At 39.0% G+C, this 12,970-nt stretch overlaps 1 protein-coding gene and 1 non-coding gene across 2 annotated transcripts in view; both read right to left on the bottom strand.

Annotated features, from left to right (window-relative positions):
* LOC137574942 (prolyl endopeptidase-like) overlaps positions 1-12,970 on the bottom strand; it is a 144,637-nt gene that overhangs the window by 53,912 nt on the left and 77,755 nt on the right. Inside the window, 1 exon segment of the mRNA XM_068287372.1 lies at positions 8,047-8,206. Coding sequence (XP_068143473.1) covers positions 8,047-8,206 — 160 coding nt within the window.
* TRNAK-CUU (transfer RNA lysine (anticodon CUU)) lies at positions 1,785-1,857 on the bottom strand. The gene has a single exon. It is a non-coding gene; the product is annotated as a tRNA-Lys (tRNA).

Raw genomic sequence — 12,970 nt, 5'->3', positions numbered from 1 at the left:
CCGTCAAGGCCTGCCTCGACTTTTGCCCAAAGTGACTTAAGCTGGTCTAAGCGTATTTTAATGGAGACGAGTGGCACATCGTCAGCTAATGCCTGGGCTTCGCGAGCTTCGAACGCCGTTAAGGCCTCGCACACGGCAACAAAATCGGAAAGAGACATTGTAGAGTGTTCTCTGAGCTATTACGAATCGAATGGGAACAAATAACTTCGTGGAATTAGAGCTCTCAAGAGAGGAGATCGAAACGAAGCTGTAAGTGGACTGTATAATTTAAGGATAGAGGAGTGAGAAGGAAGTGTCTCCTCTTTTTAGTGAACACAATAAATAAGCATAGATAGCATATATGAAATTATAAGGATTTATAATTTTCCTCGCAATTGTGTGAATAATTATAAGGATATATGTATAATCACATGGATATTCAAATTTATACAATGTGGAAATAGGCTGAAATTAATAAATGTATTTAAAAAGTATGGAAAAATTGAGATCAGTAGGCAAAAATAATAAAGCAGCAAGAGAAGACAAAATATTGTACAAATAAAATTATTTTTATTTTGCAAATCAAATACTGGCTGAAATATTTTTTTTAGGCACAATACGAAAATCACGATGAAAGAAATGGAAAGTCGTGACTGAGTTGGAATTTTTTTTAAATATGTAGCAATTATTTCATTAGCCGAATGTTTTTATTTTTGATAGTACACTTTATTAACAATATTTGCGCATAATTTCGTGGAAAAATATTGAATAGTTTTTAAGTCGTGGCTGTTTCTCTTAAAGATCTTTTTTTGGAAAAAACCATAAAAGTAAACAAATTTCATTAGTTTTGTGTATTTCCTTGTTTATATAATTTTTTATTGTGCATGGGGGAACGTTTTATGCTAAAAATGAAAAATTCATTTCGGCGAAAAAAAATTTTGTGCATAAAAAGTCGATTGTTTAAAAAAAATTTGAATTAAATGCTTTAATTATGTAGGTTTCAAATTATTAAATTGCGGAAAGCCAATCGAAGTGGCTGCAACCAATTTTGTGTGGGTGAAATTAAATTGTATTTGTACATATGTATGTTTGTACGTACGTAGATACGTACATATGAGTGTGCTTGCCGCGGCAAAAATTATTACATGTGAATGTGTGGATGTACAAATTATTTTGCATAAATAATTTAAGCCGATGGACTAATGCTCAGCTCGTAGAGTGTGCTTTACACTTTAAGTAAAGGTGAGTGGTTTACATGTATGCGTTCATGTGTATATACATACATATGTAATGCTATGCAATTGGATTTTTGGACAATCAGAATTTCGAAGAATGGAAAAAAATGCACTTCATAAACACAAAAAGGATCGGGAAATACCATGTAACCTTTCGGAGAGGTCAGGTATGTACAAGTTAACAGCCAAGTCAACGAACGGCCCTCGCAATGAATTCGAGCAACCCGCGAGATACAAATGCAACGTAACCAAAATAATATTGGCCGAAGCAACGGACAGCCGTTTTAGTTATGTCGCAAGCGTTGAGTTCTTGTCGGGAATATGCTGAGTCGGCTTTGCTGACCACAAGCCCGATTGACTAATAAAGATAGTAATCAATTAACATTTACTCCGGCACACTGCCGTTAAATATTTGCCTTATTAATACACCGTTGAGCCACAAGGCCAACCGTTAAGCAAGAGGACGAAGTCAAGTCCTCCACCAAAAACATTTGATATACAACTCAACCCGCCGCTAAACCGGTGACGTCACAACTGCCGTCAGAGGGAAAGGTGGAATATATTAACTGGCGCCCAACGTGGGGCACGAACCCACGACCCTGAGATTAAGAGTCTCATGCTCTACCGACTGAGCTAGCCGGGCCATTCTACACAAGACGGGGCTCAAAAGAGGTATAATAATTCGGAGCGTACATCGGGCAATAGGCGCCAAAAAGTTAACAATGTTACCCAAAAAGCACCTAGCCAAGACGATAATAAGTACGAAGAGATAGCCGAGAATACCCTTGCAGAACATTAAAGATTCTTGTCGACACTGGGGCGGCAAAAAATTACGTTAAACCCGTAAAGGAGCCCCATTTACTGTGAACTCCAATGGTAATTTTTGGAAAAGTTGCCACGTTTTTCTTATTAGATACCCTTGACACCTTTGACGCCATAATAGGCTTCGATCTGCTCACGCAGGCGGGGGTAACTATGGACCTAAGGGAAAACACCATAAACTACGGTAATACTTCGGAGGTACTCAAACACCATCCGTGCGATAATGTGAACTTTACACGTGTCGATGATATCATAGTCCCAGATTCTGTAAGAGCCGAATTTAAGAAAATGATACTAAAAAGAATTAGTGCATTCGCGACCCCTAACGAGGCGCTGCCTTATAATACTTCAGTCGTTGCTAGAATCCGAACTGTAGACAATAAGGAGGTATATTCAAAGCTCTATCCGTACCCAGTAGGCATGTCGGATTTTGTAAACAGCGAAGTTGCACAGCTGTTAAAAGATGGCATCATAAGGCCATCAAGATCTGCGTATAACAGCCCGGGTTGGGTTGTTGATAAGAAGGGGATAGAAACCAGAGGTAATAAGCGGCTTGTCATTGACTTTAGGAAGTTAAATGAGAAAACCATCGCCGACCGTTATCCGATGCCAAGTATCCAACTAATTTTAGCTAATCTCGGAAAAGCTAAGTTTTTCACAACATTCGATCTTAAATCCGGGTACCACCAGATTTACCTGGCGAAGGGCGATCGCGAAAAGACGTTCTTCTCAGTAAATGGCGGAAAATACGAGTTCTGTCGACTGCCTTTTGGTTTAAAAAATGCGGGTAGCATTTTTCAAAGAGCAATCGACAATGTCTTGCGAGAGCAAATTGGCAAGATATGTTACGTCTATGTTGATGACGTAATCATCTTCTCTGAAAATGTCGCGGATCACGTCCGCCATATTGACAGCAACTTTGTGATGCTAACATGAGAGTCTCTAAGGAAAAGACAAGGTTTTTCAAAGAAAGTGTCGAGTACTTAGGCTTTATTGTTACTAGCGAGGGAGCAAAGACATACCCAGAAAAGGTCAAAGCGATCCAAGAGTACCCTGAGCCAAAAAATTTGTATTCTCTGAGATCTTTTCTAGGCCTAGCCAGCTACTATAAGGTCTTTATCAAAGATTTTGCATCCACAGCAAGACCTTTGACCAATATACTAAAAGGCGAAAATGGCACTGTAAGCAAACACATGTCTAGAAAAGTAGCAGCCGAGCTCGACGAATCTCAGCGCGACGCTTTTAACCGTTTGAGAAACATACTAGCATCGGAAGACGTTATGCTTATGTACCCTGACTTCAAAAAAACCTTATGACTTGACTACGGACGCGTCTGCGATTGGCATTGGAGCAGTGTTGTCTCAAAGTGGGAGACCAATCACCATGATCTCCCGAACACTAAAAATGTGCGAAACTCATTATGCTACCAACGAAAGAGAGTTGTTAGCGATTGTGTGGGTTCGCGGCAAACTACAGAACTATCTGTAGGGTACGAAAGAGTTGCATATATTTACAGATCATCAACCGCTTACATTCGCAGTGTCTGAGAAAAACACGAATGCGAAAATCAAGAGGTGGAAGGCGTTTATCGAACAATATAACGCCCAGTTGCACTACAAGCCAGGGAAGGAAAATTTTGTCGCAGATGCCTAATCTAGGCAAGAGCTTAACGCTCTCCAAGACGGAGCGCAGATATGAGAGATATGTGAGATATCCCTTACATACACTATAGAAACTGCCGATAACACATTGAATTGCTACAGAAATCAAATAACTTTGGAGGAATCACGTTATTCACTGCATAGAAAATTTATTTTGTTTGGCAAAAAGACCCGTCACTTAATTCAATTTATAGATAAGACCGATCTTATAAAAACTTTAAAACTTGCTCTAAACCCCGACGTCGTAAACGCGTTTTATTGCGACCTCCCAACTCTAGCTGCTTTCCAACATGAGCTAGTTGCACTGTTCCCGACAACCAAGTTCTGGCATTGCAAAAGGATGGTGTCGGATATCAATAACAAAGACGAACAGGTAGAAATAGTCAACACCGAACATAATCGTGCGCATGGAGCGGCACAAGAAAATGTAAAACAAATACTTCGAGACTACAACTTCCCAAAAATGACTAAACTGGCCAACGAGGTTGTGCTGAATTGTAAGGTCTGCGCTATTGCCAAGTACAACAGGCACCCCAAAAAACAAGAACTCGGGGAGACGCCGATTCCCTCATTTGCTGGAGAAATGTTACACATTGACATATTTTCTACCGATCAGAAGCTTTTCCTAACTTGTATTGATAAATTTTCCAAATTCACCGTTGTCCAGCCTTTAGCTTCTCGATCAATAACCGATATTGTCAACCCCATTTTACTGATAATTAATACCTTTCCGGACACAAAAACTATTTATTGCGATAATGAACCATCGTTTAACTCCGAAACGATCGCTTCATTGTTGAAGAATTAGTTTATCATTGACGTGGTGGACGCCCCCCCACTATATAGCTGTTCCAATGGGCAAGTGGAGCGCTTCCACAGCACATTAACAGAAATTGCCAGGTGTTTAAAATTGGACAAAAAAATTAGCGATACAGTTCAAGCTATCATGAGAGCAACAATAGAATATAATAAAACTATACACTCAGTAACAGGACAAAAGCCACTCGATGTAATCCACTCTATACCAGACGAAGCTAAGCAAGAAATCAAAAATCGTTTAATAAAAGCCCAACAAGACCAATTAGCCAGATGCAACCCAAACAGACAAAACAGGGTGTTTGATGTAGGTGCGAAAGTTTACCTCAAAAATAACAGAAGACTAGGTAACAAACTATCCCCCTTGTGCACGGAGGGCGCCATACAAGCAGACCTGGGAACGTCTGTATTTGTTAAGGGGAGGGTGGTCCATAAGCACAATGTGAGGTAAACATAGGTCATACCACATAAGATTATTACAGATAGCTACTACAATTGAGTATAATCGTTTCATTCAGGTTCGTCGGAGTAACCCTAATACTCTTGGCCACAATTCGCGCACTTCTCACCGATTTCTCGCACGCAAGCTATATTCCTGTGTTGGACGGCAACGTTTTCGTATGGGAACAACATAATTACGTAAGACACTCTACAAATTTATCCAACTTCGCGAGCATGATAGATAATACAATAAAATTGTCAGAACTTTTCCCTCAGTCACATATGCGAAAATTGTTAGATGTAGATATCGATCATATCCAGAGTATTTTTTCTAGCCTAACGGTACACCATAGAATGGCCAAAGGTTTAGACTTCTTAGGAACAGCGTTAAAAGTCGTCGCAGGCACACCCGATGCATCAGACTTAAAAAGGATTAAGATTACCGAAGCCGAGCTCATAGAATCAAACAGCAGACAAGTAATAGTAATCACTGAAGCGCAAAAACAAATTAACCTATTAACTGATACAGTAAATAAAATAATTAAAGAAAAGAAAGGCGAGATTGTAGACTCTCCTCATTTGTATGAAACCTTACTTGCGCCTAATAGAATGTTATCAACCGAAATCCAAAACCTTATGCTCACTATAACGCTTGCCAAATCTAATATCATAAACCCAGCAATTCTCGACCACGAAGATTTGAAATCCATTTTACCAAACAGCTCACAGAAGTCCCAATATTAAGTTTAATGGCAGTGTCAAAAATAAAAATATTTCAATCAGATAGCGTAATCCACATAATAATTAATTATCCTAATGTTAAGACTATTTGTAAGAAGGTTATGATATTTCCTGTTGCCCACAATAACACTATTCTGCAAATACATGATAACGTAGTAGCTGAATGCAACGATGGAGTTCTAGCAGTAACAGAGTGCGCTACAACCAACTATGCGACGTTCTGCAAGAAGTCGGCTCATGACACTTGCGCCAGCAGATTACACTCTGGAGGTTTAGCATCATGCCACACACAGCCAAGCCACCTGGAACCGATTACCATAGTCGACGAAGGCATAATCATCGTCAATGAGATATCAGCAGGAATAAGAATAGATGACGGCCCACTGATGACAGTTGGAGGTACACATCTCGTCACATTCGAACGCGTCGCGACCATAAACGATACCACATACATTAACTACAACGGTGTTGTGAAGAAAAATCCAGGCATCGCGGCATCACCATTGCTGAATATTACAGGACACGACCAAGTTCTTAGCCTACCATTGCTACAAAGAATGAATGAGCATAATTTGCACGTAATTCGACAACTAAGAGACGACGTGGTTTCCGGAGGGGTCCCGCGAGTTTGGTTCATAGTCGGTGTAACCCTCAGCCTCACCATTGGCTGCATTGGCATAATCTACCAGTACTGGTACCGGAGAAGATACTCCCTCAAACTGCAGGCTGTGGTAAATGAACTAAGTGTCACCGAGGACGGCAACAAACTTAAGGGGGGACTAGTTAACAGCCAAGTCAACGAACAGCTCTCGCAATGAATTCGAGCAACCCGCGAGATACAAATGCAACGTAACCAAAACAATATTGGCCGAAGCAACGGTCAGCCGTTTTAGTTATGTCGCAAGCGTTGAGTTCTTGTCGGGAATATGCTGAGTCGGCTTTGCTGACCACAAGCCCGATTGACTAATAAAGATATTAATCAATTAACATTTACTCCGGCACACTGCCGTTAAATATTTGCCTTATTAATACACCGTTGAGCCACAAGGCCAACCGTTCAGCAAGAGGACGAAGTCAAGTCCTCCACCATAAACATTTGATATACAACTCAACCCGCCGCTACACCGGTGACGTCACAACTGCCGTCAGAGGGAAAGGTGGAATATATTAACTTACATACAGGTATACAACAGTGTGTAGGTCGCTATAGAAGAGCGGGAAACCTCACACTTGTATTAGTATGAAATGGGATATAAATAACTTAATAATACAAATAGTTGGCGGGTGCCAATTTCTTCTGGTCTGGAGAGCTGGTAGATAATTAAAAACGCGCGGGAACTTCGTTTAAAACTATCATTTTTATTTGCAGAACAATCTCAGACACGAAAAAGTTCGATTAAAACTAAACGGGATTCTAATGGCAAGTGAAAGCAAGGTGCGGGTATTCAGAGCAAAATCTCGTGATAGATAAACCATGGCGATTTACAGAAGAACTCCTCGTCACTCTCCTCAGTGTGACCGTATTCCGTTTTGGGAAAAGGTCCTCCTCTGCTGGTCATCCGGTGGCGTGAACAGTGACTTTGATCAATAACTTACACAGTTATTTTCTATGTTAAGATTGTAGGTTGTTTTGCCACAAACATAAGACTCTTTAGATAAAACGTTTTTCCACTTTGACGGCTATAACTAGGGAAAGAGTAACAAAAAACTTTCTTCGTTTGTTCAGCAGGACGAGACGAGTTCATATAGCCATGTCCGTCTGTTCGTCCGTCCGTCCGTCTGGATTAACTCAAACTCCTCCTAGACCGTAAGATCTACAGAGTTAAAATTTGCATGCAGGCTATATTATATAGCTCCCATACAAACGGCAAACACGAACAGTGTTTTTTTTTTAATATTTTTTTTATTTTCGTTTACCTATAAACGAATTTGCCAAATTAATCAGGATCGGGTAACTATAACATATAGCTCCCATAGGAATGATCGGTCGAAAACAGTGACTTTGATCGACAACTTCGTTATTGGGCATGCTAAGATTGTAGGCCGTGCATTAGACTAGATAAAATGTTTTTACGCTTTGAGGGCTATACATAAGGAATGAGTAACAAAAAATTTCCAATTGGCCATGAAGCTTGAGTTTTTACTTCCTTAATAAAATCTATCGAAACTAGGAAAAGACAGATTGCATTGAGTTTTTCAGTCAATCGATCTTTTAATGACTCTCCCTGTGCGATCATCGATTGTGTTCGGTTTTTTCGGTTTTGTTCGTGAGCAGACCGTAACGAAAAAAAAAATAACGGTCAACTGTTATTTGCTAGCTATGCCTTTTATACTTAGATACAGATACTTACGTTGTAATCGGATTCAAATTTATCAACAATTTTTTTGGCAGTTAGTTTTGATGTTATCCCTACGCCTGGTTTTAGATCAGCGTAGTATACAATGTTATCACGGCAGTCCTTTACAATAGCCATAATTAAATAATTGCCACAATCAGATACTACAGACTGGCTGAAAAAAGATGTTATCAGGTCAGTTGTTTTTTTAACAAGAAATGTTTTATAATGGTATGACTATATACATTTCTTTATATATTTTTTACTTTTATTACAAACAAACGAGAATAAACAAACATTTTAAAACTACGCAAAACAACCGATTTTCTGGTGGCTCGGAAATTTTTTATACTCTTGCAAAAAGGGTATATTAATTTTGGTCAGAAGTGTGCAACGCATAGAACGAAGCATCTCCGACCATACAAAGTATATATATTCTTGAGCAGCGCGACGAGACGAGACGAGAAATAGCCATGTCCGTCCGTCCGTCGGTCCGTCTGGATCAACGCAAAGTCCTCCTAGACCGTAAGAGCTACAGAGCTGAAATTTTGCACGTAGGCTTGTATATACTGCAGGGGTTGTATATCTCATATAGCTCCCATACAAACGCCATTTTCTGTGCTATTGTCGTGAATCTTAATATTAGAGAGTTTATTACGCCTATAAACTACTGTGCCAAATTTGATCAAGATCGGGTGACTATATCATATAGCTCCCATAGGAACGATCGGTGGAAAACAGTGACTATGATCAATATCTTCGTTGTTTCCTATGATTGTAGGGCATTCTTTCGCAAGCATAACACTTTTAAGATAAAACGTTCTTCCACATTGATGGCTAATAGGTAAGGAAAGAGTTACCAAAAAAGTTGCAAGGGTATACAAACATTGACGAGGTCGAAGTTAGCCCCAGCCCCCTGGTTTTTTCAACATATTGGCAATACACAATCTCTCTTAGGGACTAAAAACTATTATTTATTCATTTATTTATTTTACGTCAACTAACTCAGCAGTCGATGAAAAAGCTTAATCTAAAAAACAGTTAATAATTAATTGAAGAAAGTAAGCTTAGCCATCCCCGACCCGGTGGAGGTGTTTTATTTGCACAAGGTGCCAGCTATGCCCCGATTCACAGCCAATGTGGTCAGAATTGAGTTGCAAGCACTGCAAAGTCCGAAATATAATCAGCAGTTTCGTTTTAAATTATTAAAAAGTATAGTACGAAGAGACAGACAGAAAGATGAGGAGAGATAAGTTGAGAAAGGTTATGAAAAGATTGGCAAAGAACACGAAAAGGTTCGTGAAGAGAGTAGTTAATCAGTCATCTGCTAAGGTGAATAGGAAAAAAAGTTTCTGGTCCGACGTGAGGGGACACAAAAATATAGAGTATCTAGTAAATTAGTAGAATTGACTTCAATGTTGACTAGTTTATGGAGAAAGAGAATGAAAATTACGAGCCTACGGTTGTAAAGCGAAGGAAGATTAATAAGAAGTCTGTCAGAATAAGAAGGTAGGACCGCGTAACGCGAACTTAAGGAATTGCTTCTGAATGGTTTCAATACTACTCTGGTAAACATCACATTGAGGGTTCCACACTGGCGATCAATATTCTAGAGTAGGGCGAAATAACGAAGTGTATAAAACCTGATTGCAAGTACATACTGTTGGAAAGAAGGATCATTATATGAATAACAAATTTTGACGTTATTCGCAAAAATTAGATGACTGCCTTGAGGGACACCTGAGGTAATTTGAATGTAACAATGAGAAACGAAAAGGCACCTTTTGGGTTCTGCCAATAAGATACGATTTTAACCAAATCAATAGTTCAGAAAAGCTCATAATGTTAAGTTTCGTAAGAAGCATTAAATGACCATATCAAAAGCCTTAAGACGTAATAATTTTCTCAAACAGGAAAGTTTGGCAATGCCACGGTAGTTAGAAATATCCGATTTGTTGCCCTTTTTAAAAAGCGGAATAATAAAAGACTCCTTCCAAACATCAGAAAAGCTACAAGTCAAGCTACAAACAGATCTGCAATATCTGAATCATTGTTAGCTGTATGGCAATTAAGTCTGCAGGTGGAAGGTAGTAGATAAGAAAAACCTTTTGGGGTTTTGATAGATGATGCTACTCATTGTAGCATTGAGTATTTAAGATATTGAAATTTCACTACACATTAATTTGCATAGTCTAATTGCGAACCAGTTTTTTTGAACCTTGAAATATCTCGATTTAATGTTACGGAGATTAGATAGACTACGTGTGAGCCAGACCGGTAGAGACATTCACATAAGGAACGCATTTATCGATTAGAGAATTAAGAGCAGACTACATAGAAAAAATTCACTGCACAATCTATAACACAGCACTCAAATAAAAATGACCAATCAAAAGGGGATATAAGGTTGTTAAGACGATTGAAATTTGTTTTACGAAAACATCTACGACGAGAAACTGACTGATGTTATTAAATAAATAAGTAGGCTCTCAAGTAGGCTATCAAGAATAACACGTTAAAAAAAACCAGAGGGCCGGGGCTAACTTCGACCGCGTCAAAGTTTGTATACCCTTGCAACTTTTTTGGTAACTATTTCCGTACCTATTAGTTATCAATGTGAAAGAACGTTTTATTTAAAAAGGCTTATGTTTGCGAAAGAATGGCCTACAATCATAGGAAACAACAAAGATATTGATCATAGTCACTGTTTTCGACCGATCGTTCCTATGGGAGCTATATGATATAGTCGCCCGATCTTGATTAAATTCGCCACAGTCATTAACAGATATATTAAACTAACAAATGTTTAATTTGAAAACAATCGTGTTAAAAGTAACGAAGTTATTCACAAACGTCACTGTTTTCGACCGATCGTTCCTATGGGAGCTATATGATATAGTCACCCGATCTTGATCAAATTTGGCACAGTAGTTTATAGGCGTAATAAACTGTATAATATTGTTTCACGACAATAGCACGGAAAATAACGAAGTTATTGAGCAAAGTCACTGTTCGTGACTTTGGGGTTTGCATGGGAGCTACATATTGCCTACATGCAACTTCAGCTCTGTAGCTCTTACGGTCTAGGAGTTTACGTTGATCCTCGTTGAACTCGTCTCGTCGTGCTGATCAAGAATATATATACTTTATTTAGTCGGAAACGCTTCTTTCTATGCGTTGCTTACTGCTGACCAGAATGAATATACCCCTTTTGCAAGGGTATAAAAAGAGTGAATAGTAATGGACTACCCTGAAATACTACAGAGGGCACTTGGATGGTCTGAAGACTTAAAGATGACCTTTTGTGTTCGCTTAGAAAGATATTGAAGAATCAAACCTAGCAAAAGGTAATATGCCAAGTGCGTTCAACTCATATAAATAAGTGTGATTAAAAGAGACACGTTTTTTAGACTTATGTTGTTATTTTCTCAAATGGCAGACAATTTGGAATTCCTTCCAAATAGATGGGAAAGCGGAAAATGAGACGGGCACTGTAAACAACTTAAGTATTGGCTTACAAAGAGCCTCTGCACAAAACCTCAACACGCAGCCGGGTATTCCATCAGGGACAGGTGCATATACTGGTTTGACGGAACTGATAACGCTAAGAACCGAACTTTCATCAAACGATTTCAAGTGATAATGATAAGGAGAACTCGCTTGATCAATCGAAGACGAATAAATTATCGGCAATGGCCTGATCAGTCAGCTTTATTGTTTTCGAAATAAAAGTAAGACGAGTGCACTGATTTTTTACGTTTTACATTGACAAAGTTATAAAATTGCTTAGGATCACGAGGAAACCTAAGTTTACATCGCTAAAGATAATCCTAGCTTAGCATTGTGAATGCAGCACCATAAAATTTGATCGAGCATCTACATAAAGGGAAAAATCCGATGCTTTATCGGATTTTTAAAATCTTTTATAGCATCTTGATTTTACGTTCTTCAAGTTACATAACTCACGTGAGAACCAAGAAGGTCTATCAGACGATCCTTGGGTCACACGCGGGACACAAACATACAAGATCGACTCAAGAGTTTTATAGAAGACAGAAATGGCAGAGTCTATATACGTGCAAGTATACAGGTATGACCAATCAGACCATTCTTGGGTCACACGCGGGGCACAAACATCGAAGAACGACTCAAGAGTGGTATAGAAGGCAGAAATGGCAGAGTCCATAACCGTGCAATTATTTATTAACAAAAGTTTTTTAAGTTTAGTGAAGTTTGTCTTGCGAAAACATCGGGTTGGAGGCATCGAGTTATTATATTGAGACATTACCCCAAAAGGAAGGTCGAAGGTTACATCCAGAGTTGGATGAAAGTTGTCTTTAGGGATAACTAAGGGATCAGTCCTGGAAACATCGCAGTTGGAAGAATCCAACACAAATACCACATCTAGTGATCTGTCGCGACTATTCCGGACATGATTTATTTGAGTTAGGGACAACTCACGCAGACCATCTATGAAACAATGTGACGAGGAGAGCAACAGTAATAAAAAACCAGCCAGGCAATCTCAGGTATATTAAAATCTCCCAAAACAATGAAAAAGTCTTTGTCAGTAAGAAATGACGAAACAAGTTGAATGGCTTCCACATTAGAGGTGGAGAACTATCGATGGCACTATCAGCACAATCGATGGTTGGGCACTATCGAACCACAATCGATAGTAGCAGATACTTTCGATAGTGGCCCATCCACTATCGATGGTGCCATCGATAGTGGGCGTCTCACATCGCTGATAAATTTGTTTTACTTCTGGTCCCGGCAGTGCTGCCAGATGCATGTATTTTTACATGAATACATGTATTTCAGGCCTTTATCTTGTAAAACTTGTAAACGTCCTCAAAATTCATGTATTTTTGTATAGAAATTGCAAAATATTACAAATTTTATATTTTTAATTTGGAATTTCGAAAACATTTATTTA

This window comes from Drosophila tropicalis, unplaced genomic scaffold, assembly GCF_018151085.1.
Source record: "Drosophila tropicalis isolate 14030-0801.00 unplaced genomic scaffold, ASM1815108v1 contig_527, whole genome shotgun sequence".
NCBI lineage: Eukaryota > Metazoa > Arthropoda > Insecta > Diptera > Drosophilidae > Drosophila > Drosophila tropicalis.
Note: the sequence above shows the minus strand (reverse complement) of the source record. Positions and strands in the feature narration are given on the sequence as shown.